The sequence below is a fragment of the Ranitomeya imitator genome, chromosome 3 (genome assembly GCF_032444005.1).
Source record: "Ranitomeya imitator isolate aRanImi1 chromosome 3, aRanImi1.pri, whole genome shotgun sequence".
Classification (NCBI taxonomy): domain Eukaryota; kingdom Metazoa; phylum Chordata; class Amphibia; order Anura; family Dendrobatidae; genus Ranitomeya; species Ranitomeya imitator.
In genome coordinates, this window is record NC_091284.1 from 684,464,824 (window position 1) to 684,492,016 (window position 27,193).

General features: G+C 46.8%; 1 protein-coding gene and 1 long non-coding RNA gene across 3 annotated transcripts in view; one reads left to right on the forward strand and one right to left on the reverse strand.

Annotated features, from left to right (window-relative positions):
* The window catches only part of TIMELESS (timeless circadian regulator), a 222,249-nt gene that overhangs the window by 116,031 nt on the left and 79,025 nt on the right, over positions 1-27,193 (reverse strand). For both annotated transcript variants that reach the window (XM_069758445.1, XM_069758446.1), the window contains exons 5-8: positions 21,934-21,996; positions 14,237-14,338; positions 13,561-13,716; positions 10,279-10,412 (exon numbers count right to left, since the gene is read on the reverse strand). In XM_069758445.1, the coding sequence (XP_069614546.1) occupies positions 10,279-10,412; positions 13,561-13,716; positions 14,237-14,338; positions 21,934-21,996 (455 nt within the window). The remainder of the gene's footprint in view (positions 1-10,278; positions 10,413-13,560; positions 13,717-14,236; positions 14,339-21,933; positions 21,997-27,193) is intronic.
* LOC138670798 (uncharacterized) overlaps positions 1-27,193 on the forward strand; it is a 228,516-nt gene that overhangs the window by 38,090 nt on the left and 163,233 nt on the right. Inside the window, exon 3 of the long non-coding RNA XR_011319381.1 lies at positions 10,186-10,352. This is a non-coding gene — a long non-coding RNA (uncharacterized lncRNA). The remainder of the gene's footprint in view (positions 1-10,185; positions 10,353-27,193) is intronic.

Genomic DNA, 27,193 nt, shown 5'->3' on the forward strand with positions numbered 1-27,193 from the left:
AATGCTTGCACGGCAATAGGAAAGATGTATATAACAGCTTAACGAATACAACTATATTATGATCACAGTTGGTAAAGTACTCGTATGCAAATACAATGGTTGCGGGGGAAAAAAAACAAAAAAAAAAAAAAACACACAACTGGTGAAAAACATATAAACTTATAAACTTAAAAGGCCTGAAACACTTATCAGCTGTATAAGGGACACCAGGGTGACAGCAAGACTCTCTCATTCTGTGTTCTGGAAGTAATAAAACAGAATGGTAGGAGAGGTGATTGGGATAGGGTCATCCTGCAAAAGGAAACACAATGGATATTTAGGATGGATTCAGTAGCCCCAGGAGGACTTAACGAGCGGCTTACTTTTGGTTGTTTTGTGTGAATTGTTTTCGTCAGGTTTGTCTTCGCTCCCCTTTTCCCCTGATTTAAAATAATACAGCGCTGCAGACCTAGTAGATGGCCTGCAGGAATGTTCATAAGAGTATAGGAATGTGGTGCACAATGTGCATACTCTTTATCATCTACGTTTAATGGACTTAGGGTAGTGTGGTTGCGGGTTTTTGGTCTCTGCTGACTATAGTTCACCGCATACTTATACATGTACACTATATATTGAGTGTATTTTTCAGAATTTAAATATCATATGGAGGTGATATATGCATAAAAATACATCTATATGTATTGTTATTTTTATACAATTAGTGTACATGGTTAACAAACTATTTGTATGTGGTGCTTTTATAAGTTATACATGGAAACCACGTGTTGTGTGGTGGGTAGTACAGCATCACATGCCAATATTTTTTGTAAACGCCATATCTTCTTTTTTTTTTTTTTTTTTTTTTTCTTAAGTACATGTAAGGGCCGCCAGGTTTTAAGGGATCGCCAATAGGTGTCCATAATAGTATACTTGGGCCATGTGTATGTGACGGTGCAGCTGTGATTACATGTAAGGGGTCCTTTAAATATAACCAATGGCGCAATCACTACGCTTCTAGGGCGCAAAATGTGCCAGCTATAATGTTTAACATGTGTGGTTTAATGTCCCTGTGTAACCCCGGTATAGTTGTCCTCCGTTGCTGTGGCTCCAGTATGGGTGTCCCTTATACAGCTGGGTGGGTATGAATATCGCACCCAGCTGTATGCAAAGGTGTTTATGGCATTATTTACATTAGCCTTAAGTCGGCGTCGATGCGCTTTTGCTGTTTGTCCAGGGATGAGATGCCGGACAGAAACATTGCGCCCAGGCACATGCGCTGTTGGAGCGGGGTGGACATGAATATGAACATGAATATTTTTTTTTTTTTTTTTTTAAGCGGCGAACACAGGTGGTAATTAGCCCCTTAACCCTTTGTCCCTATTGGGGAGGGGGGGAGGAGACTATTTAATGGCGTTTTAGTCAGTGTTTCCTTGACCTGCAACCAGGCACAACATGTATCTCTGATGTGATCTATTCACACAGTATCTCTTTTTCCCATATGCCTCCTGAGGAACCACATCATGGGGGGGAAACGCGTAGAGGCGAGACCTGAACACAGATAAGTGTTTCAGGCCTTTTAAGTTTATAAGTTTATATGTTTTTCACCAGTTGTGTGTTTTTTTTTTTTTGTTTTTTTTCCCCCCGCAACCATTGTATTTGCATACGAGTACTTTACCAACTGTGATCATAATATAGTTGTATTCGTTAAGCTGTTATATACATCTTTCCTATTGCCGTGCAAGCATTGGTTTAAGTATTGTTGCTATTTGCTTTATCTTTAGGGTCTGACCGAGCTATAGGGACCTATTTATCTGGGTCACTAGTATAGCCCCTAAGGCACCACCCGTATTTAGTATCCCGATATATCTTCTTTTAGGGATTCAGCCAGGGTTAATAGGGGCAGCCGCCGAGGAGCGGGGGCGCCATTTGCGTTCAAGAGGGTGCCAACCTCCGCTGACAGGTAGGGAGACTCGGTTAGGGACTCCTTAGGGTGTATTAGCCTTAGTTTCAGGCGTTATACTTTAGCATTAGGGATTGGTACGGTCAGACCGTTTGTCTTTACTGGTGAATCACTACCTGGTGTTTTTTCTCTTTTTTGGTCCCGAGTTTGGTTAGGCCATGTATTGGGTGTTGTTTGTGGTATAGTATCTTTATACATGTAGAGGGACTTATAGGGCCTTAAGGGTGAGTCGACTGTGAGCGGGGGCGCCATATTGCGTCCAAGAGGGTGCCAACCTCCGCAGACAGGCAGGGAATATTTGTAGGGACGTGTAGGGTTTTTGCTATCGGCCCCGTTGTCCCTCCCACCCTTTGCCCTTTACAATCTTTTTGGGCCAGGTTTTTTAATTGACCCACCCCCATTTAGAGGGGTCTGGGTGTTGTGTCAGTCTTTTATCCTTATTTTGTTTAATAAAGTTTATTGGATAGATTAGTTTTCTTTGTTTTTCTTGGTTTAATACTAATTTTGGATTATCAGATATTATACTTTCTCCCGCTTTGGTGGAGATTCGATGGCGCAATGAAGGGCGCGGGACTGAGCTCCCGAACTTGAGAGACGAGAGGGAAAAAACCGTGCTGGAGGGGAGGCGGAGAATTCTATTTTGTAGCCAGAAGAAACCAGATCCCTGACCCATTCGTCGTGGACGACGGAGAGCCAGACTTGTTGAAAAAGAAGCAGACGTCCGCCTACTTTGGAGGTGTCGACTGGAATAGTCCCAGAGTCATTGCGAAGGGAATCTGGCAGGCCTGGGCCCTCTGGTTCTGGGTTGCATAGGCTTTCCTCGCCAGGACTGATTCGACCTGAAAGAAGGTCGAGAGTCTCTGTACGTGCGGATCATTCTGATCTGGATGAGGCGGCGGAATTGGACCAGAATGGGCTACTGCGAAAGGGCCGAAAGCAAAAATATTGTTGGCGCTGAAAAGCAAGTTTGGGCCTGTGTTGCGGGAGGAACTTGCTCTTCCCTCCAGTAGCGTCGGAAATAAGCTGCTCTAGTTTTTCTCCAAAAAGACGCCCGCTCTGAAAAGGAAGGGAAATCAGAGACTTTTTTGAGGAGGAATCTGCACGCCATTCTCTGAGCCAAATAGCTCTCCTAATGGTGATGGCGTTTGAAGCCGCAGTTGCTGCATGGTCCGCTGCGTCGAGAGACGCATACATCACATAATCTCCAGCCATGGCAATTTGTTTGGCAAGGTCCGCCACCTCAGACGGAAGTTCCTGTTCCTGAATGGAATTTGCAAGGGCATCTGCCCAGAACACCATTGCCTTGGCAACCCAAGCCGCTGCGAAGGAGGGAGATAGAGAGGAACCTGAGGCTTCGTACACTGAGCGAGCTAGGGAATCTAGCTGGCGTTCTGTGGGATTCTTAATTGAAGCACCAGCAGGAACAGATAAGAGAGTTTTGGTAGCAAAGCGCGAAACCGGAGGATCTACTAGTGGAGATTCCGTCCATTCTTTAACAAGATCTGCGGAAAAGGGATACTTCGATTCCAGGGCCTTTTTGCCCGTAAAATGCTTATCCGGACGCTCCCTGTGTCGCCTGACTATATCCAGGAAATCTGGGTGAGAGGCGAACATCTTATGGGAACGCTTGGTTCTCGTAAAGGAGACGGAATGGTCCGGAGCAGAATTAGGGTCATCGTCCACTTTTAGTGCATGATTGACTGCCTCGATGAGGGAGTCAACAGTAGATCTAAACTCCGGAGCATCCGGGACTAAGGATGCGTCAGACTCATATTTATAGTCGTGATCTCTACGAGCCCCTAGAGAGGGTGAGCGAGAAGTGGAGCTGAACGGCGTGGTGAGTGCTCAGGGGAGGTAGTGCGGATCCGTTTTCTGGATGACCGTGCCTCCTTCCAGTGAGAGCGGCCCCTGCTGGCCGACGATTCCCCTATTACGGAGGGATCTCTTAACCCATGAAAAAAAGAGTGCCCCGCTCCCCAGAGGGGTCTTGCAGGGATTTAATCGCTTTGGCTAAAGAATCCATGGACTGTGGCGGCGGAGGGCTCCTGGAGCATCGCAGGCTGAGCAGAGGGGGGAACTTTGAAGCCGAGGAAGTGGAGCCTGGCAGGTGGTACATGCAGTAAAAAAGGTAGTATGCACCTTGGTGATCTTTTTGGCCCTTAACTGGGACATGATGTACCCCAATGTAAGTGATAGTCCTCAGGGTCTATACAATATGGAAGCGAGGGTGACGCTGCAAGGAAGAACCTAACGCGGTCTCCTTACCCGTGGTCCTGTGTCCAGCAAAGAGGTGAGGTGGCGGCGCTGATGAGAAGGCAGGCGTCGTCCAGAGCGCTCCACGTGGAGGAGCTGGAGCTGCGGTGTGCAGTGAAAATAAAGATGGTCGCCGGGGGTTGGGAGGGTAATCTCGCAGAGAACGAGAAGTGCCAGGACCGGGGGCGGAGCCGCAGGATGAAGCGAAAGGTGGGCGGGGCCTATCGGGATGCGGCCTGTGCTAGGCCGAATCCGGGAACTAAATTTGCGGCCTCGGACTGGCGCGCAGCGCCGGCGCCTAGTGGAGACCCTGAAAAAGAGTGCCCAGCTCCTGAGAAGGAGCCCTCCGGAACCGCCAGGACGACCGACCCCCCCATGTGGAACTTACCCCGAATAGAGGGGAATCGCAGAGTAGCTTGCCGCAGGTGAGCTGTGCCCGGGGTGGTTAGGACGGTGCAGGGCTGGGGAAGCCTCTATCCACCATCCCCATGAGAGGGGGGTGGAGAGCAACCGTCCGCCTCCTTCCATCATCCGCTTTGTCAGTGGTGATGCAGTGGGGGCTGCACGGACGCAATAATGCAGAGTGCCTCTGAACAACCGAGGGAAAACCTGGTGGGCAGGGCAGATGTCCGGCAAAAAAGACCTGGATGCAGAAGAGGATACGTGGAGGACACTCCATGTGCTCGTCTGTAAGGGGGGGGGGGGGGGGGGGAGATCGGTCCCTTGAAAGGGGCCCGTCGCCCCCAAAAAAATCAGCTCAGGCAGTGGCATCCCACGTCGCAGGAGAGGATACGGAGAGGTAAAACTCCCGTGCTCGCCTGTTGTTGGCTCGGGGAGATCGGAGCCTTGAAAGGTTCAGTCACCCTAACAAGAGAGTTAAATCCAGTGTGCCTCCTACGGACAATAAGCTTTAACTGGGTCTCTGGAAGCCAGCATGAGGGTGTACAGTCATGGCCAGAAGTTTTGAGAATGACACCACAATTATATTTTCACATGATCTGCTGCCCTCTGGTTTTTATTAGTGTTTGTCTGATGTTTATATCACATACAGAAATATAATTGCAATCATATTATGAGTACCAATAGGTTATATTGACAGTTAGAATGAGTTAATGCAGCAAGTCAATATTTGCAGTGTTGACCCTTCTTCTTCAAGACCTCTGCAATTCTCCCTGGCATGCTCTCAATCAACTTCTGGACCAAATCTTGACTGATAGCAGTCCATTCTTGCATAATCAATGCTTGCATTTTGTCAGAATTTGTTGGCTTTTGTTTGTCCACCCGTCTCTTGATGATTGACCACAAGTTCTCAATGGGATTAAGATCTGGTGAGTTTCCAGGCCATGGACCCAAAATTTCTATGTTTTGTTCCATAAGCCATTTAGTTATCACCTTTGCTTTATGGCAAGGTGATCCATCATGCTGGAAAAGGCATTGTTGGGCGCCAAACTGCTCTTGGACGGTTGGGAGAAGTTGCTCTTGGAGGACATTCTGGTACCATTTTTTATTCATGGCTGTGTTTTTAGGCAAGACGGTGAGTGAGCCGATTCCCTTGGCTGAGAAGCAACCCCACACATGAATGGTTTCAGGATGCTTTACAGTTGGCATGAGACAAGACTGGTGGTTGCGCTCACCTCTTCTTCTCCGAATAAGCTGTTTTCCAGATGTCCCAAACAATCCAAAAGGGGATTAATCAGAGAAAATGACTTTGCCCCAGTCCTCAGCAGTCCACTCCCTGTACCTTTTGCAGAATATCAGTCAGTCCCTGATGTTTTTTTCTGGAGCGAAGTGGCTTCTTTGCTGCCCTCCTTGAAACCAGGCCTTGCTCAAAGAGTCTCCGCCTCACAGTGCATGCAGAAGCACTCACACCAGCCTGCTGCCATTCCTGAGCAAGCTCGGCACTGCTGGTAGTCCGATCCCGCAGCTGAAACAGTTTTAAGATACGGTCCTGGCGCTTGCTGGTCTTTCTTGGGCGCCCTGGAGCCTTTTTGACAACAATGGAAGCTCTCTCCTTGAAGTTCTTGATGATGCGATAGATTGTTGACTGAGGTGCAATCTTTCTAGCTGCGATACTCTTCCCTGTTAGGTCATTTTTGTGCAGTGCAATGATGGCTGCACGTGTTTCTTTAGAGATAACCATGGTTAACTGAAGAAAAACAATGATACCAAGCACCAGCCTCCTTTTAAAGTGTCCAGTGATGTCATTCTTACCTAATCATGACTGATTGATCGCCGGCCCTGTCCTCATCAACACCCACACCTGTGTTAATGGATCAATCACTAAAACTATGTTAGCTGCTCCTTTTAAGGCAGGACTGCAATGATGTTGAAATGTGTTTTGGGGGTTAAAGTTCATTTTCTGGGCAAATATTGACTTTGCAAGTACAGTAATTGCTGTTAAGCTGATCACTCTGATATTCAGGAGTATATGCAAATTGCCATTAGAAAAAATGAAGCAGTAGACTTTGGAAAAATTAATATTTGTCTCATTCTCAAAACTTTTGGCCATGACTGTATACTGCAGGGGAGGAGCTAACCTTTTTTTTGTCTCAACTTAGTGTCAGCCTCCTAGTGACAGCAGCATACCACCCATGGTCCTGTGTCCCCCAATGTGGCAAAGGAGAAACTAGGTATTACTATTTTTCATGTCAATAGTTTCCGTGCACCACAGTGAAGAAGTGCTGAGAGTGTTGGAATGGGAAGGCACTCAGCTCTTTGAAAAAGGGATTGGTAAAATTCTTGTGATTTCTCACATATACATGAAGGATCACAGATTATCCCCAATTCATCCCCACACTCGTTTCTAACCCCCTGCCACGATCCTCCGCACGTTTTCCCAACCACGACAACCTCATACCCATTCATCCAGCCCCCACTCCCCCGCTCCCCCTACTTGGAGCACTATGGAACGCACGCTCCATCTGCAACAAACTGCCATTTATCCATGACCTCTTCATCACCAACAAACTCTCCTTCCTCGGCCTCACTGAAACCTGGCTCACCCCCTCTGACTCGGCCTCTCCAGCTGCGCTCTCCTATGGCGGATTCCACCTCTCTCACACCCCTCGCCCCAGCAACAAACGCGGTGGAGGAGTTGGCTTGCTCCTGTCCGACACCTGCTCCTTTACTCCAATCCCGCTACCACCCTCCGCTACTCTTCCCTCGTTTGAGGTGCACTCTGTCCGCATCTATTCCCCCTCCAACCTCCAGCTGGCTGTCATCTACCGCCCCCCAGAACTAGCCATCTCCACCTTTCTCGACCACTTCACCACCTGGCTACTTCATTTCCTCTCTGTTGACATCCCCACTATCATCATGGGTGATTTCAATGTCCCCATTGACACTTTCACCTCAGCTACCTCTAAACTTTTATCACTGACTGCCTCCTTTGGCCTCACTCAATGGTCCTCTGAGGCCACTCACAAAGATGGCCACACGCTGGACCTCATCTTCACCCGCCTCTGCTCCCTTACTAACCTCACTAACACACCCCTCCCCCTGTCTGACCACAACCTACTGACATTCTCGTCCCTCTCCTCTCCTAGTGTGCAACCCCCACTCCACAAACTCACTCACCCTCGCAGAAATCTCAAACATCTCAACTTACAATCACTCTCTGAGTCCCTTCTCCCTCTCACAGACATAGCCTCCCTTCATGACACAGATGCTGCTGCCACTTTTTATAACACCACAATAACAACAACACTCGATTCGGCCGCCCCACTCATGCATAGTAAAACTCGTACAATTAACAGGCAGCCCTGGCTGACCAGCCTGACCAAAGAATTGAGACGGGCTTCCAGGATTGCTGAGCGGAGATGGAAGCGATCCCACTCTGCCGACCACTTCACTGCATACAAGCAGTCCCTCACCAGCTTCAAGTCTGCGCTCACTGCCGCAAAACAAACTTACTTCTCATCCCTCATATCCTCCCTGTCCCACAACCCTAAACAGCTTTTCAACACTTTCAATTCTCTACTCCGTCCCCCCGCACCTCCTCCCTCCCCCCTCATTTCTGCTGATGACTTCGCCTCTTTCTTTAAACAGAAGATCGATACGATCAGAGAAAGCTTTGGCCCACAGCGCCCACTGCCCCTCTTAGCTGCTCAACCCTGCTCCTCCAAAACCAGCTTCTCCACCATGACAGAAGATCAGCTCTCCACCCTCCTGTCAAGATCACACCTCACCACCTGCACGCTTGACCCGCTCCCATCCCACCTCATCCCTAACCTTTCCACGGTCTTCATCCCAACCCTAACGCACCTCTTCAACCTCTCACTCACAACAGGTGTCTTTCCCTCATCCTTCAAGCATGCCAAGATCACACCCATCCTCAAAAAGCCCTCCCTCGACCCATCCTCTGTGTCTAGCTATCGCCCAATATCTCTTCTCCCTTATGCCTCCAAATTGCTGGAGCAACACGTCCATCTTGAACTGTCCTCCCACTTCTCCTCCTGCTCCCTCTTTGATCGGTTACAATCAGGCTTCCGTTCCCATCACTCAACTGAAACTGCCCTAACTAAAGTCACCAATGACCTACTAACTGCCAGGAGCAAGCGACACTACTCTGTCCTCCTTCTCCTGGACTTGTCTTCTGCCTTTGACACTGTAGACCACTCCCTTTTGCTACAAATCCTCTCATCCCTTGGCATCACAGACTTGGCCCTTTCCTGGATCTCGTCATATCTGACAGACCGAACATTCAGTGTCTCCCTCCCCCACACCACCTCCTCACTTCGCCCCTTGTCAGTCGGTGTTCCTCAAGGCTCTGTTCTAGGACCCCTACTCTTCTCCATCTACACTTTCGGCCTGGGACAGCTCATAGAATCCCACGGTATGCAGTACCATCTCTACGCTGACGACACGCAGATCTACCTCTCCGGACCTGACCTCTCCTCCTTGCTTACCAAAATCCCGCACTGTCTGTCTGCCATTTCAGCCTTCTTTTCTGCTCGCTTTCTACAACTGAACATGGACAAAACAGAATTCATCATCTTTCCCCCATCTCACTCTACCCCTCCACCAGACCTATCCATCAATGTCAATGGCTGCTCACTATCCCCAGTCCCACACGCCCGGTGCCTCGGGGTGATCCTCGACTCTGCCCTCTCTTTCAAGCCACATATCCAAGCCCTTGCCTCCTCCTGTCGTCTCAAACTCAAAAATATTTCCCGGATCCGTGCTTTCCTTGACCGCAACACTGCAAAAACGCTAGTGCATGCCCTTATCATCTCCCGCCTCGACTACTGCAACCTCCTACTCTCTGGACTCCCCTCTAGCACTCTGGCACCACTCCAATCCATCCTACACTCTGCTGCCCGACTAATCCACCTGTCCCCCCGCTATTCCCCAGCCTCTCCCCTGTGTCAAGCCCTTCACTGGCTTCCTATCGCCCAGAGACTCCAGTTCAAAACCCTCACACTGACATACAAAGCCATCCACAACCTGTCTCCTCCATACATCTGTGACATGGTCTCCCGGTACCTACCTACACGCGACCTCCGATCCTCCCAAGACCTCCTTCTCTACTCCCCTCTCATCTCTTCTTCCCATAACCGCATCCAAGACTTCTCCCGTGCTTCCCCCATACTCTGGAACTCTCTACCCCAACACATCAGACTTGCGCCTACCATAGAAACCTTCAAAAAGAACCTGAAGACTCATCTCTTCCGACAAGCCTACAGCCTGCAGTGATCCTCAACCTACTGAACAGCCGTACAGCCAGCTCTTCCCTCTCCTAGTGTATCCTCACCCACCCCCTGCAGACTGTGAGCCCTCGCGGGCAGGGTCCTCCCTCCTTATGTACTCGTGTGCCTTGTTATCTGCTCATGTTTAATGTATTTGTCTATATTTGCCCCGTATTCACATGTAAAGCGCCATGGAATAAATGGCGCTATAAAAATGTATAATAATAATAATAATAATAATAATAAAATTAGCACAGCGTACAAATCTGACTAAAGACACTAAAACATTGTTTCGTTTTTTTACAGCGAATAACAAATGTTTCCTAAATCAAACACGTCAAGAGAGCGGACAAGTCTTCTTTATGAAGTATGATGCAACGTTTTCTCTCACAAACTCACCGGGTACCACGATGAAAAACTCTGCTCTTTTTTTCTGCCATTTCCCGCTGGCGAAGTATCTCCAAATCTTTAAGGTCTGTTGCTCTTTCAGTTGAAAATCGGCCCTGACCAGTTGCAGCCAATTGCTCAGCATTCTGTAAGGCAATAAAATTTATGTATAGATTGAATTAAGAAAATGGACTCATGTTCCTGCACGAGTAAATAGTATCACAAAAAAAACCTCATAATATTTGACAGATAAAAACAAATGTCTGGATTTCATCTCTGTGATGTCAGTAAGACATGCATATCTACTATATAATTGTCTAAGGATCACTTCCGTCTGTCCTTCTGTCTGTCACGGATATTCATTGGTCGCGGCCTCTGTCTGTCATGGAAATCCAAGTCGCTGATTGGTCACGGCAAAACAGCCACGACCAATCAGCGACGGGCACAGTCCGGCGGCAACATGGCCGCTCCTTCCTCCCCGCAGTCAGTGCCCCCTCCATACTCCCCTCCAGTCAGCGCTCACACAGGGTTAATGGCAGCGTTAACCGACCGCGCTATGCCGCGGTGTAACGCACTCGGTTAACCCTGTGTGACCAACGTTTTACTATTGATGCTGCCTATACGGCATCAATAGTAAAAAGATCTAATGCTAAAAATAATTTAAAAAAAAATAAAAATCGTTATATAATCACCGTCCGTAGGCCCCTCGGTTCCACAACAGGCCTTTCCCGCTCGCGACGCTCCGGTAACCGGTCCATGCTGCAATCTCGCGAGATGATAACGTCATCATCTCACGAGACCGCAATGCACTCTTGAGACCGGAGCGTGGGAGGAGCGTCGGTAACCGCTTTGCTTGGATCCGGGGGCTCCGGAGGGTGAGTATATAACTATTTTTTATTTTAATTTTTTTTTTTTTTTTTAAACAGGGATATAATGCCCACATTGCTATATACTACGTGGGCTGGGCAATATACTAAGTGGGCTGTGCTATATACTACGTGGGCTGTGCAATATACTACGTGGCTGGGCAATATACTACATACTACGCGGCTGGGCAATATACTACATACTACGTGGCTGGGCAATATACTACGTGGCTGGGCAATATACTACGTGGCTGGGCAATATACTACGTGGCTGGGCAATATACTACGTGGCTGGGCAATATACTACATGGCTGGGCAATATACTACGTGGACATGCACATTCTAGAATACCCAATGCGTTAGAATCGGGCCACCATCTAGTCTATACATACATATATATCTCTGATTATATCTTAATATATACTTACCTTGTAATGTCTTCACATCCTGTTCCGTCCAGCTGTGTCCAGATCCCAGAATTCCAAGCGGTGGAAGTTTACAGACCTCCATATTGGGACACCCAAGTGATGGGTGTCTCAACATGTAAACTGCTGGGTACCAGCCTCTTGCGCGGTACCACCAGCGGAACACTGCCCCCCCCCTCCCCACACACACACACACACACTATACGCCGTACGCAACACACACAAACTGTATATGCTGTACGCAGCCTCTTGCTCGGTACCACCAGCAGAACACTGTCGCGAACACGACACAGCCGAATGATTCACTGACCGCCGGCATCTTTGTACAGTAGGAGCGAATGCGCAGTTTTAACGTGACCACCGCTGTCTGCACAAAGATCGCAGCAGTCTGATTTACTGCACCTGCGCAAATTCCACGCAGGCGCAGTGAATCATTCGGCTGATCCCGGCTGCAGATGCGCGATGTGTCTACAGGCAGAGGAAGCCGGTCACATTATAGGGGTTTTCCCACGAACGAAAGTTCATCTTAAAAATTGTCTGTGTCTGACCGTGTCCGGAGCATACCACATCTCCTGGGCAGGGGAGGAAGCAAAAGACAATACTGACATTACAGCAGGGGATCACAGAGGATTCATTTTGTCAGGTAAAATATTTCACTGACTGTTTTTAAACAATATTTTACCTCACAAAATGAATCCTCTGCGATCTCCTGCTGTAATGTCAGTATTGTCTTTTGCTTCCTCCCCTGCCCAGGATGTAGCAGGATACAGCATATACAGTTTGTGTGTGTTGCGTACGGCGTATACAGTGTGTGTTCCGCTGCAGGTATGTTCTGTACATGGACAGACACAGACAATATTTAAAATTAAATTTCAGTTGTGGGAAAACCCCTTTAAAAAGCAAATATCAACGCCAACATGGCTTCTCCTAAAAAGGGTTACACAGGTCAAAGAAGAGATGACATGAGAGGAGAAGACAGCAGATGGGGGAGAGAGAAAGCGCACAGGGGTGAGAGAGACAGAGCACGGGGGGGGGGAAGGGGGAGAGACAGCTTAAACGGGACAGCACATGAGGGGAGAACACAGCACAGGACGGAGAAAGACAGCAGACAAGGGGGATAGCACATGGGGTAGACAGGTCAAAGAAGAGAGCACAGACGGGAGAAGTCAGCACATGGGGAAAGAGGGAGTGGATAGATGGGTAAGCACATGGGAGGGGGGGGAGGGGGGGGGGGGAGATTCAACACCACAAAGCCTGCCCCCATTGTGAAATTACCGCCCTATATATATAGGACCAGACTCCAGGAGTAACATTTGTTTTCAGTAATGTACTAGTACTTAAAAACTTGTAAGAGTTCTCCCACAAATGAAGTACATTTTAATTAATACATGAAAATAAAATGGGGCTGCCGCGCTAATACCAAATGCCAATGAACAAGTCACAATAAGACTGCTGACCTGCAGTCACTGAATGTTCCCAAGTTCCAGGAGCGGCACTTACTTGTAATGATGCTCCCCTGTTTCCAGAAATGCAGTTTGCTGCGGTGGGTCTGAGATTGGGGATCGTCCTCCCGTTCTCAGAAAGATCCCCTGTGCCTGTGTCTCTAAGCTCCGGCGATCAGCCTCGGCCAAAGGCGCCGCCGTGTAGTAGCGTGGCAAGCAGGGAAAAAGGATAATCTCCCTTGTTTTAAGCATTTTTTGTACATAGGGGGCTATAAATTTCTTTCTCCAATCAAAAACTCTGCATGTACCCATATCAGTATTATATTGCTTACTCATAGACTATTCCATGGTCTGGAGAATATTTCCTTGGTATATAACCCTCAAAAGTGCATAGTCATAAGTCTAGGAGTACCAATACATGACAATTTGAACAGAATGTGTATGAGGCCCTTTCTCTCTCTCTCTCTATATATATATTTTTTATTATTTTTTTTTTACAACAAATACCAAGAACCATTTAGAAGAAAAAAAAAATCTTGCTGATGATTGGCAGCCACTCACCTGATCCCGGAACATGAGAGACACTGTTTCTAGAACATGCATGCTCCATTGCTGTTCTGTCTCCGAACTAGCCAGGAACTTCACAAGATCATCCATACCACTCATGTGGATTGCCCATAATACTTTGTCGTGAATACTCGCGTCATCATCCACATTCTAAAAGAGGTAAAATGTAATGACCAAGACTAGAGAGACTATAGAAACAAAGCTTTTGGTCATTTTAGGCTATGTGCCCACATTCAGGAAAGTCTGCAAAATTTTCCTGAGCAAATCCAGACTACTTTTGCAGGAACGCGTCACGCACATTTTTCGTGGGGTTTTTTTCCGCATTTTTTGTGGATTTTCCGTATTTTTTTCCCCAGAGCTTCACAATGCAATAATATAGCAGGAAATCCGCAAAAAAAATCCGCAAAATTAATGAACATGCTGCATTTTTTTCCGCAATGCGCTTTTATTGCGGAAAAAAACGCAAGGTGCACAAAAATTGCGGAATGCATTAAAAATGATAGGATGCTTAATGTAAGCATTTAAGCGTTTTTGCAGCGGAAAACTGCCGAAAAAACTTGAAAAATCCACAACGTGTGCACATAGCCTTACACTTGTGTAGACATGAATGCGTTCAGCTTCACAATCCAACTCAACACTTGCAAAATATAGTTCCAAACACTTATTGCACCTTTTCCTCATCAGGATCAGCAGGAACGTGAAGGAGATTTCGTACTAGTAAAAGAATCCTTTCAATTAGCAAGTTATGTTCCTCTTCACGCTGCTCCCAGTCCTATAAAAACATAATAACGGAAGCAAAAATTGATTATGAAAAGTGTAAAAAAATTTCCAGCAATGTGTAATACAGATTAACACTTTCCTGTCATGGCAATTTTTTTTATTTTTGTAATTTTTATTTTCTTCTTTCAAGACCTTTTTAATTTTTCCATCCACATACTGTAGATATATGAGAGGTTGTTTTTTTTGGTGGAAAAGTTATACTTTTAAATTACACTATTCATTTTACCATTTAATTAATTGAAAAGCAGAAAAAAAAAACATTCCTGCATTAGCTTTTTGATTTTTGCTTTTACAGTATTCTTTCTGCTGGGAAAATAACCTAGCAATATGATTGTTCCGGTCATTATAATTACCCAGATAACAAATTTGTATTGTTTTCTTTTTCCTACCACTCAAATAAAATAAAAAGATATTTTTAAAAGAAAAGAGGGATTTTTGGTTCTTACCGTAAAATCTCTTTCTTGGAGCCTTCATTGGGAGACACAGGTAACCATGGGTGTATGCTGCTATCGCTAGGAGGCTGACACTATGCAAATAAAGAAAAATAACTCCTCCCCGGCAGTATACACCCTCCGACAGGTACCAGGCAACTCAGTTGGTGCAAAAGCAGTAGTAGGAACAAGTATAAACAACTGAACCTATGTACCAACCCACAACAATGGCACGTTGGCCAATACGGTACAACATAAAGGGAGGGTGCTGTGTCCCCCAATGAAGGCTCCAAGAAAGATTTTACGGTAAGAACAAAAAATCCCTCTTTCTTTCTCGCTTCATTGGGGGACACAGGTAACCATGGGACGTCCAAAAGCAGTCCCCAGGGCGGGATAATAAGAATAGAGAACTAGGTCGGTCGGGGAGAAACCGCCGCCTGCATTATCTTCCTACCCAGGCTTGCATCCGCAGAAGACCGAGTGTGCACCTTGTAGAATTTCACAAAGGTGTGGATGGACGACCAAGTTGCGGCCTTGCAAACCTGCGAGGCCGTAGCTTGGTGACGAACTGCCCAAGAAGCTCCAACAGCCCGGGTAGAGTGAGCCCTCACCCCCGGGGGAGGCCGTTTGTCTTGAACACGGTATGCCTCCAGGATCGCCGAACGGATCCACCAAGCAATTGTGGACTTAGAAGCGGGGAGCCCCTTCTGACAACCTTCCGAGACAACAAACAGAGTCAGACTGACGAAAAGGAGCAGTTCTGGCAAGGTAGACTCGGATAGCCCTGACCACATCCAAATTGTGGAGAGATTTCTCCAAAGGATGAACTGGGGAAGGGCACAAAGAAGGAAGGACGATGTCTTCATTGATGTGAAAAGCCGAAACCATTTTTGGCAGAAAAGAAGGGACAGGCAGAAGGACAACTTTGTCCTGATGAAGGACCAGAAAGGGAGAACGACAGGACAACGCCGCCAACTTGGAAACTCTCCTGATCGAGGTGATGGCGGCCAAAAAAGCTACTTTCCAGGAAAGAAGCGAAAAAGAGATGTCCTGAATCAGTTCAAAAGGCGTACACTGGAGGGCGTTGAGCACAAGGTTGAGGTCCCAAAGAGCGACCGGAGGATGGTAAGGAGGTTCAACATGAGCAACCCCCTGAAGGAAGGTTCTCACCTGGGGGAGAGAAGCAAGGTCTCTTTGAAAGAGAATTGAAAAGGCAGAAACCTGACCCTTTAACTTGCTCAGGGAGAGGTTCGAATCTAGACCCGACTGAAGAAATCCGACTAGCGAAGGAAGGGAAAAAACCATAGGGGATAGACCATTGACGTCACACCATCGGAAAAAGGCCTTCTAACATATATGGTAGATACGGTAAGATGCCGATTTCCTAGCTTTTATCATGGTATGTATGACACATTGAGAAAAACTTGCGTCCTTCAGGATCGCGGCCTCAACGGCCATACCATTAAATTCAGAGACCGAGAACTCGGGTGGAAGAGGGGACCCTGCGATAGAAGATCCGGACGGTCTGGGAGCCTCCAAGGTACGTCCGATAACATGTTCACTAGCTCTGCATACCAGGCCCTGAGGGGCCAATTTGGAGCTACTAAGAGAACGGGAACCCCCTCTGACTTTATCTTCTTTACGACCCTTGGAAGCAAGGGAAGAGGCAGGAACAGGTAGGGCATCTGAAACTGGGCCCACGAGATCACGAGAGCGTCACAGCCGACGGCCCTTGGATCCCGGGATCTGGATATGTACTGGGGAACCTTGTGGTTTGCTCGAGAGGCCATTAGGTCGACGTCCGGCACGCCCCACCTTTGGCAAATCTGGTCAAAGATAGCGGGGAGAAGAGCCCACTCGCCTGACAAGAGCCCCTGATGGCTGAGAAAGTCGGCTTCCCAATTGTCCACCCCTGGGATGTGGACAGCTGATATGGAGGGAACGTGGTTCTCCGCTCATTGCAGAATTTTTGCCACCTCCGTCATGACTTGCTTGCTGCAAGTCCCTCCCTGATGGTTTATGTAAGCCACAGCCGTGGCGATGTCCGAATGAATGCGGACCGCTTTGCCCAAGAGGAGGGGCTGCCAGCGGAGGGGGGCCAGAAAAATAGCCCTGATTTCCAAGAGATTGATTGGGAGGCGTGTCTCTTTAGCAGTCCAGCGCCCGTGGGTTGTGTGGTGGAGAAAGACCGCACCCCACCCCTGGAGACTGGCATTGGTGGTGATGACCTGCTAGCGGAGGGGGAAAAACGATCTCCCGCGCAGAATGGAAGTGGATAGCGTCCACCAAATCAAATGAAACTGTCTCACATCGAGAGGGAGGTGAACTGGGTGTTCTAAGAAGAGTGGATTCCTGTCCCAAACTGACAGAAGGGCCAGAGGGCGAGAGTGGAACTGAGCATAAGGGACCACTTCCATGGAAGCGACCATCTTGCCCAGAACCCTCATGCCGAGCCGTAGAGGTAGAGGGGTAGGACGCTTTAGAACTTTGATGCCCCTCCGAAGAGAGAGGAATTTCTCCCTTGGGAGGAAGACCCGAGCCTGAATGGTGTCGCATTCCATGCCCAGGAATTCTAGACGCTGGGTCGGAATCAAGGTGGCTTTTGTTCATTGATTATCCAACCGAGGCGGGTTAACGTGTCCAAAGTGATCTGGAGACTGACCGCAGTCGCGGCGAGACGGACCCTTTACGAGGAGATCGTCGAGATAGGGGATTATGAGAATGACCGCCGCCATTACCTTCCTAATGACTCTGGGGGCGGACGCCAAGCCGAAAGGAACAGCCGTGAATTGGAAATGTTGGTCCTGGATCGCGAAACGAAGAAACCTCTGATGCTGAACACAAATCGGAATGTGCAGATATGCATCCCGAATGTCCACAGAGCACAGAAATTCTCCCGGTTCCAAGGAGGCGATCACCGAGCGCAAGGACTCCATCTTGAAGTGCCGAATCCGGAGGTGGAGGTTCAACCGTTTGAGGTCCAAAATCGGGCGAAGAGAGCCTTCTTTTTTCGGAACTACAAACAGATTTGAGTAAAAAAAAAACAGAAAAACGCTGGTTGGAAGGTACTGGGACGATTACCCCTGAGGCGAGAAGGGAATCAACTGCCTGAAAAAGCCCTGGGACATGAGAGGGAGAGGAAAAAAACGTCTGCCTGGGGGTGACAAAAATTCTATTTTGTAACCTGATGTGACAATCTCCCTGACCCAGGCGTCGTCGACCACCAATAACCACCAAGGCTCTGTGAACAGAAGAAGCCTGCCTCCCACCCTGGAAGATTTCCAGATGGGAGTGACCCGTCATTTGGAAGAAAATCTGTGGTCGCGAAAACTGGAAGATTTGGAGGAGCGGCCTTTAGCTCTCCAGTGAGGGGTAGGCCTGAAAGAAGGCTTCCTTCGGTCCCTTTGAGTGGAAGACCGGTCATGCTGAGAGGCACCACCTGAGGAGGTGAAGGAGCGAAAGGAATGGGGTCCCTTTGTATTGAAGGGACGCCTAGGCTTAGATTGCGGAAGAGAAGTGCTCTTATCGCCCGTGCCGTTCGAGATCATTTGGTCTAGCTGCGCTCCAAAGAGCCCGGATCCCTGGAAAGGCAGACCTGTGAGGGCTTTTTGGAAGCGGGATCTGCGTTCCACGCCTTCAGCCAGAGGACACGGCGAATGGCGACAATATTGCTGTTTGCCCTTGCAGAGCAAACAGCTGCATCCAGAGAAGCATTCAGAAGGTACTTTCCAGCCAGTGAAATCTGATCTGCTAAATCCGCTAGCTCCTGTGCGGGAGCCAAAGCTACAATGCCTCTCCGTAGGGTTTTGGCCCAGGCTGACACCGCTTTCGCCACCCAGGTAGAGGCGAAATTGGGGCAGAGAGAGGTACCAGAAGCTTCAAAAGCTGATTTGGTAAGAGCCTCAATTTGTCTGTCTGTGGGTTCCTTTAGAGACGCCGCGTCAGGAATGGACAGCACTGTCTGGGAGGATAATCTAGACACAGGTGGATCTACCTTAGGAGATTCAGACCAATTGCTAACAAGGTCTGCAGCAAACGGGTATAAAATGTCTAAACGTTTCCTCCCTGGAAAACATTTACCAGGGTGTTCCCAGTGTCTAGACGTAGTGTTATTAAATTCCTTATGATTGGGAAAAACTCTGGAGGGACGCTTCATCCGTTTGAAAGAAACGGAGATGTCCTGAGAAGCTGCCTCTTCCTCCTTAAGCTCAAGCGTTTGAATAATGGCCGAGATAAGGCTGTCAACCATATCCTGCATTGTGGAAGTCTGATCTGCATCTGAGTCAGAATCCGACTGAGAGGATACATCTGACCTGACGTCCTCCTGCGAAGAGGGGCAACGGGTAGAGAGCGGTATTCCGGCTGACGCAGTTGGATCCGGAGAAGTGGATGAAGAACTAGACAGAAAACGCTTTCTGGTTCTTTTCTCAAGTCTGCCCCTGTGGGGATCTTGGACAGGTGCAAGCGAATCACTGCGAGAAGCGTTCGTGGCACTGGTGGAGGTAGTAAGCAGTGGAGTACGTTCTAGTACCTGAACCAGGGACTGAGACACTTTAGTCAGGTCGGAGACTGACAGACATCGCAACAGCCCACTCCGGGGGAGGGGGAGTGCACTCATCCCGAGCATTAGGGGCCTCCTGAGAGACGGACATGATGGAAGGACTGCAGGACGTACAGAAAGGCGACGTCTGGCCTGAAGCCCACTTTTTCTTACAGCGGGCACAAGTGTAGTGAAGTACCGTAAGGATATAGCTTGGGGCCCCTGCGGGGTTGGGCATAGGTAGAGTGAAAAAGGTACCTGAAGCAATATGCCAGCAGGTGATATTGCCTGGAGGAAAATCAGCCGGGGATGGAGAATAGCAAAAAAATCTACAGACCTGGCGAAAGCGCAGTTACACTGTGTCCCCCACCTATGGAGAGGTATTCCAGAGTACACGATGTACAGGAGGCAGCTGGCCGGGAAAGTGCAGGCTGCGAGCGTCTGCTAGTGCAGAGAACGCGCCAAACAGTGGGGTGTGATCGGCTGAAGAGAAACCAAGCGCCCGATAGGCCGGCAGGGAAAAGGGGGGTGTGGTCTGCCGGAGAGCAGCAAATACCAGCGCTGGGCTGCAAGCGAGTTGTGTCCAGCGCTGGGGACAAGGAAGAAGGGGTGCGGCCTCCCGGGGCAGAGACTTGCCTGAAAGGACTATGGTGAAAAAAGCGCGCTGCAAGGAAAGAGGCGCGAGATTTAAATAACAGAGCGCCTGATGGCCCCCGAATCCCCTAACCCGATAACGGAGCGCCCATGCAGCGGCGAGTGCTGCCGGATAATAAGGTTAAGTGCCCTTGCATGGAGATTGCGACGACGCAGGGACTGGGAGGGGGGGTCTGCTGTTGCTTGAAGATCTTCCTACCTGAAGATGAGGAATGCATCAGGATCCCTTGATGGCAGAAAGGGTCTTAGGAGATGTAGTCCTCCTTCCCGCGCTATATCAACCGGCGCAGAAGAAGGTGTCAACCCCTTAAAAGGGGGGAGGTCACCGCAGGTGACCACCGTCTTCCTCTCAGCCCACTCCGAGGAGAGGGATGGGGGGGCGGGGGGATAGGTAGGCAAGGACTGGCCACCAAAAGTAAACATGAACATCTCAGGGTGACATGAAACAAAGTCCTGCCCAGCGGATCCGTGAGGGTGCGATGTGGGTGATACCACACTGCTCTCTTGGTCGCTTAATGTGGGGAATCAGGGTGGGAAGAACTGCACCCTGTAACCCCCAGATGTGTATCTGAAACGAAAGGGAAAAAGATTAATAAACACACACAATCCCTGAAAGAAAAAGAAATGCAGATCTGGTGTTAGATCCAGGTCCGCCTCCTACAGACCCTAAGCAAAAACCGAGCCGCCTGGTGCCTGTCGGAGGTTGTATACTGCCAGGGAGGAGTTATTTTTCTTTATTTGCATGGTGTCTAGTGTCAGCCTCCTAGTGACAGCAGCATACAGCCATGGTTACATGTGTCCCCCAATGAAGCGAGAGAAAAAAAAATTAAAACCAGTTGTGTAGTCCAAATATAGGAAAAAGATGAGGGCACTCACCGGTCTTCATGAAATGCAAAACTTTATTGGCAACACATCCAGATAAAATTCATGGCCGGGGACGACGTCTGGCAAGCACAGCCGTTTTGCGCTGTGCTTGCGCTCCTACGGGACCCGTAGAAGCGCAAGCACAGCGCGAAACGGCCGTCGTCCTTGTTCTCCCCTGTTCACACGAGCTTTGGCTCCGTCGTTCCCGGCTATGAATTTTATCTGGATGTGTTGCCAATAAAGTTTTGCATTTCATGAAGACCGGTGAGTGCCCTCATCTTTTTCCTATTTTACTTTAATACACTGGGCTTTTATGGATGCTGGGATACCAAATGGATAGATTAGATAGATAGATAGATAGATATTGATACATACACACCTTAATTCTTAAATCGGGGAAGTGGAATTATGCAATTTTTTTAATTTATATTATGTTCTATGTTACTATGGAGCAGAACTATGTTACTATGGAGCAGAACCTATGTTACTATGGAGCAGAACAATATTGTATCATACAATTAGGTTCTGTAGAAGGACGTAGATCTGGGGATTTATTATGATGGAATATAGGCTGAACTGGATGGACAAATGTCTTTTTTCGGCCTTACTAACTATGTTACTATGTTACTATGTTATTATAAACATTTCTGTCATCCCACGCACTTTCGGCTCATCAGTTCGCTAGAATGGCATCAAGCCAGACTGGTGGTAGTCCGTAACCACGCACACCAGCACTAACGTTATTTCAATGCTGTTGGCAGAGATTGACAGCCACATTTCTGTGGTTAAATTACAGCCATAGGAGCGCACTGTGGTTGCTCGATAGTGACATCTGCTGAGCCCGCTCCATATACAGGGACTGGACATAGGATGTACTATAAAGTTTTGTTTAACTGGAGGGGTTTAACCGTTTCTTCTGAGAAACGTAACACTATTCAGAAATATTGTATCGCTTCAGATATTCCTGCTGTGCTTTGGAAACCCAGGTTAACAGTTTTGCAGAGAAGCAAATCCAGAAAAGGAAACAATGAACTTCAATAAATTTTGCATTAATTTTACAAACAAAAAAATAGATAACTGGGAATAAATATCACTTACCATCTGCAGCAAATCATACAGCTTTTCACTCAAGACTACAAAGAGTCTTTCATTTGCAAAGGCCTGATAAGGAATGGAAGAAAAAATGTATTAGATGAACATTGAGTCTGCTCCTACAAGTTCATGGTTCATAAATAGCAAATGTAAAAATATAAAAACGTGATTATACTTTGTGGATGTTTTTCCCAGCAATATGCGCTCCTGAAGGATGATGATGGAACTCGATATTCTGATTCAAGGATGATTTTTATTTCAAACTAAAATACAACCGGTTTCGACTTCTTAGAGTCTTCCTCAGGTATAATGTCATGCATATAAACAGATCTATCTGAACACATTTTATAGCAGATATCCCTGCATGTCAATTTGGGTGGGGGCTGTCTGACACACCCAGGTACTCAGATATGTAAGAATTTGCACTCTGAGGAATCCAACAAAATTCATATAACAAATACATTTTATACTTTTCTCTTTTCCCACACAAGGAAGAAAAAAAAAAAAAAAAAAATTCCACACTGAATTTTTTTTTTTTTTTTTTTACACAAATTATTCACTAAAATTATTTTTTCTTTTCTAAGAGCACTATAAATATAATTATACTATATAAAAAATTCTGTTAAAATGTTATTAAACATACTAAAGTGTGATTTCATACTAAAATGTAAAATCCTACAATTATATACATTATAACAAAAAAAAACCTTGCTTTTTTCATATTGGGACAATTTCCATATGTCAAATAAAATTTTTTCGAAATTTCATTCATATTAAAACTGAAAAAACTAATATGCAATCTTGTACCTGTCAATTTATTTGCTTTGCACATCATATACCTTCTATAACATCATTTAATCCATCTGGGTATAATGTACCCAGACGGAAGATCCAATATGATTCTTTCCAGTTTAACTTTTGTACCCTATTAGTACAATTCACAGGTATTTGCTCCAACGGGGTTACAGAAATATTGAATGTTTTGTTATGCTTCAAACATAGATGCCGGGATAAGCTCTGTTTTAAAAAGCCATTTTTTGTATTGTGTCTGTGGCCATTCATACGGGATCGTAAGGACTGAATAGTCCGACCCACGTATTGCAGGCCACAGATACAGGTAATAACATATATCACAAAATCACTATCACACGTTAGTTTTTGTGTGATCGCTATGGTTTCACCCGTACTATACGACGTGATGTGATGAGTCATATGGGTGATAATTTTGCAGGTACAACATTTTCGGGAACCACATCGATAAATACCCGGTTTGGAAGCATCCGTTTTGTTTATCCTAATTTTTTCTTTTCTCTTTATACATTCACATTCCTCATCTTTGGTCATTCTGAGATTACTAGGGGCAATTATACCCTTCACTGTTTGGCCCCTACGAAAAGTAATATTGGGTTTGTCTGGTAAAAGTTTCTTCAAAAATGTATCTTTTTTCAATAAGTACCAATATTTATTTAAAATGTTTCTTATCTCTGTATTACTACTATTAAAAGCAGTGATAAAATTATACTGCCACCCATCTTTTTTTCTATCCTTATTCTTATTTTTGTTTTTATTAATCCGCTCGGGTTTTTATCCTCCTTCCTTAGTTATCCCCTCTTCCACTTCCTTACTTTCATTATTCTCTCTGGATAAGCACTCCTGCTGAGTTCTTTCTAGATTGGTTTTATATGCTGCCATAATTAATCGCTTTGGATATTTCTTATCCGTAAACCTATCGATCAAAATTTTCGATTGTTCCACGTAATCTTTCTTATTTGTATTATTTCTCCTGATTCGACGGAACTGGCTATAAGGAATGTTTTGCTTCCATTTTTGGTGGTGTGCGCTCCGAATCGAGGAAACCATTGGTGTCAGTTTTCTTGAAGTAAGTTCTAGTGCAATTTTTTTTGTTTTTATGAGATATTTCTTGCATATTAGGTTTTTCAGTTTTAATATGAATGAAATTTTGAAAATTTTTATTTGACATATGGAAATAGTCCCAATATGAAAAAAGCAAGGTTTTTTTTTTTTTTTTGTTATAATGTATATAATTGTAGGATTTTACATTTTAGTATGAAATCACACTTTAGTATGTTTAATAACATTTTAACAGAATTTTTTATATAGTATAATTATATTTATAGTGCTCTTAGAAAAGAAAAAATAATTTTAGGGGATAATTTGCAAAAAAAAAAAAAAATTCAGTGTGGATTTTTTTTTTTTTTTTTCTTCCTTGTGTGGGAAAAGAGAAAGGTATAAAATGTATTTGTTATATGAATTTTGTTGGATTCCTCAGAGTGCAAATTCTTACATATCTGAGTACCTGGGTGTGTCAGACAGCCCCCACCCAAATTGACATGCAGGGATATCTGCTATAAAATGTGTTCAGATAGATCTGTTTATATGCATGACATTATACCTGAGGAAGACTCTAAGAAGTCGAAACCGGTTGTATTTTAGTTTGAAATAAAAATCATCCTTGAATCAGAATATCGAGTTCCATCATCATCCTTCAGGAGCGCATATTGCTGGGAAAAACATCCACAAAGTGTTATTGCCTATGAAAGCACTGTTCAGTGCGCTCATCAGTTCCCAGATCTTTTGCAGCAAACTGAGTGGAAAGACACCAAAAAGGTGAGTGAATTCACACTGAGTACACACCTTGGGAAACTAACTACTACACTCAGAAGTCTGCGCTTCCCATTTCTCTCCCTATAATCCCCTCTTGTTTTACAAAAACGTGATTATGGCACTAAGAATATTTTCAATAATGGAGCAAAGACAAGCAAAAAACACCACAAAACAGAGTCCTTTTATCAAATCAAGACTGGATAACATGCTACTGTTAACCCATTTACTAGATAAATAAAATATCACTTTAACCCCTTCCCGACCCATGACGCCACGTAGGCGTCATGAAAGTCGGTGCCAATCCGACCCATGACGCCTATGTGGCGTCATGGAAAGATCGCGTCCCTGCAGATCGGGTGAAAGGGTTAACTCCCATTTCACCCGATCTGCAGGGACAGGGGGAGTGGTAGTTTAGCCCAGGGGGGGTGGCTTCACCCCCTCGTGGCTACGATCGCTCTGATTGGCTGTTGAAAGTGAAACTGCCAATCAGAGCGATTTGTAATATTTCACCTATTATAACGGGTGAAATATTACAATCCAGCCATGGCCGATGCTGAAATATCATCGGCCATGGCTGGAAACACTAATGTGCCCCCACCCCACCCATCGCCCCCCCAGCCCCCCGATCTGGCCGGTACACTGCTCCGGCTCCCCTCCGTCCAGTGCTCCGCTCCCCCCCCCCCCCGTGCTCCAATCACCCCTCCCCCCCCCCCCGTGCTCCAATCACCCCCCCCCCCTGCACTCCGATCCACCCCCCTCCGTGCTCCGTTACACCCCCCGTGCTCCGTTACACCCCCCCGTGCTCCGTTCCAGCCCCCCCGTGCTCCGTTCCACGCCCCCCGTGCTTCGTTCCACCCCTCCCGCGCTCCGATTTCCCCCCCCCCCCCATCATACTTACCGATCCAGCCGGGGTCCCGTCCGTCTTCTCCCTGGGCGCCGCCATCTTCCAAAATGGCGGGCGCATGCGCAGTGCGCCCGCCGAATCTGCCGGCCGGCAGATTCGTTCCACAGTGCATTTTGATCACTGAGATATAATCTATCTCAGTGATCAAAATAAAAAAAAAAATAAATGACCCCCTTCCCCCCTTTGTCACCCCCATAGGTAGGGACAATAAAAAAATAAAGAAATTTTTTTTTTCCACTAATGTTAGGGTTAGGGGTAGGGTTAGGGGTAGGGTTAGGGATAGGGTTAGGGGTAGGGTTAGGGTTAGGGGTAGGGTTAGGGTTTCGGTATGTGCACACGTATTCTGGTCCTCTGCGGATTTTTCCGCTGCGGATTTGATAAATCCGCAGTGCTAAACCGCTGCGGATTTATGGCGGATTTACCGCGTTTTTTTCTGCGCATTTCACTGCGGTTTTACAACTGCGATTTTCTATTGGAGCAGTTGTAAAACCGCTGCGGAATCCGCACAAAGAAGTGACATGCTGCGGAATGTAAACCGCTGCGTTTCCGTGCAGTTTTTCCGCAGCATGTGTACAGCGATTTTTGTTTCCCATAGGTTTACATTGAACTGTAAACTCATGGGAAACTGCTGCGGATCCGCAGCGTTTTCCGCAGCGTGTGCACATACCTTTAGAATTAGGCTATGTGCACACGGTGCGGATTTGGCTGCGGATTCGCAGCAGTGTTCCATCAGGTTTACAGTACCATGTAAACATATGAAAAACCAAATCCGCTGCGGAAACGCTGCGTTGTATTTTCCGCAGCATGTCAATTCTTTGTGCGGATTCCGCAGCGTTTTACACCTGTTCCTCAATAGGAATACGCAGGTGAAATCTGCACAAAAAACACTGGAAATCCGCGGAAAATCCGCAGGTAAAACGCAGTGCCTTTTACCCGCGGATTTTTCAAAAATGATGCTGAAAAATCTCACACGAATCCGCAACGTGGGCACATAGCCTTAGGGTTAGGGTTGGAATTAGGGTTGTGATTAGGGTTATGGCTACAGTTGGGATTAGGGTTAGGGGTGTGGGGGGGTTAGTGCTGGAGGTAGAATTGAGGGGTTTCCACTGTTTAGGCACATCAGGGGTCTCCAAACGCAACATGGCGCCACCATTGATTCCAGCCAATCTCGTATTCAAAAAGTCAAATGGTGCTCCCTCACTTCCGAGCCCCGACGTGTGCCCAAACAGTGGTTTACCCCCACATATGGGGTACCAGCATACTCAGGACAAACTGCGCAACAATTACTGGGGTCCAATTTCTCCTGTTACCCTTGTGAATCTAAAAAAATGCTTGCTAAAACATTATTTTTGAGGAAAGAAAAATGATTTTTTATTTTCACGGCTCTGCGTTGTAAACGTCTGTGAAGCACTTGGGGGTTCAAAGTGTTCACCACATATCTAGATAAGTTCCTTGGGGGGTCTAGTTTCTAAAATGGGGTCACTTGTGGGGGTTTCTACTGTTTAGGCACACCAGGGGCTCTGCAAACGCAACGTGACACCCGCAGACCATTCCATCAAAGTCTGCATTTCAAAAGTCACTACTTCCCTTCTGAGCCCCGACGTGTGCCCAAACAGTGGTTTACCCCCACTCATGGGGTATCAGCGTACTCAGGAGAAACTGGACAACAACTTTTGGGGTCCAATTTCTCCTGTAACCCTTGGGAAAATAAAAAATTCTGGGCTAAATAATTATTTT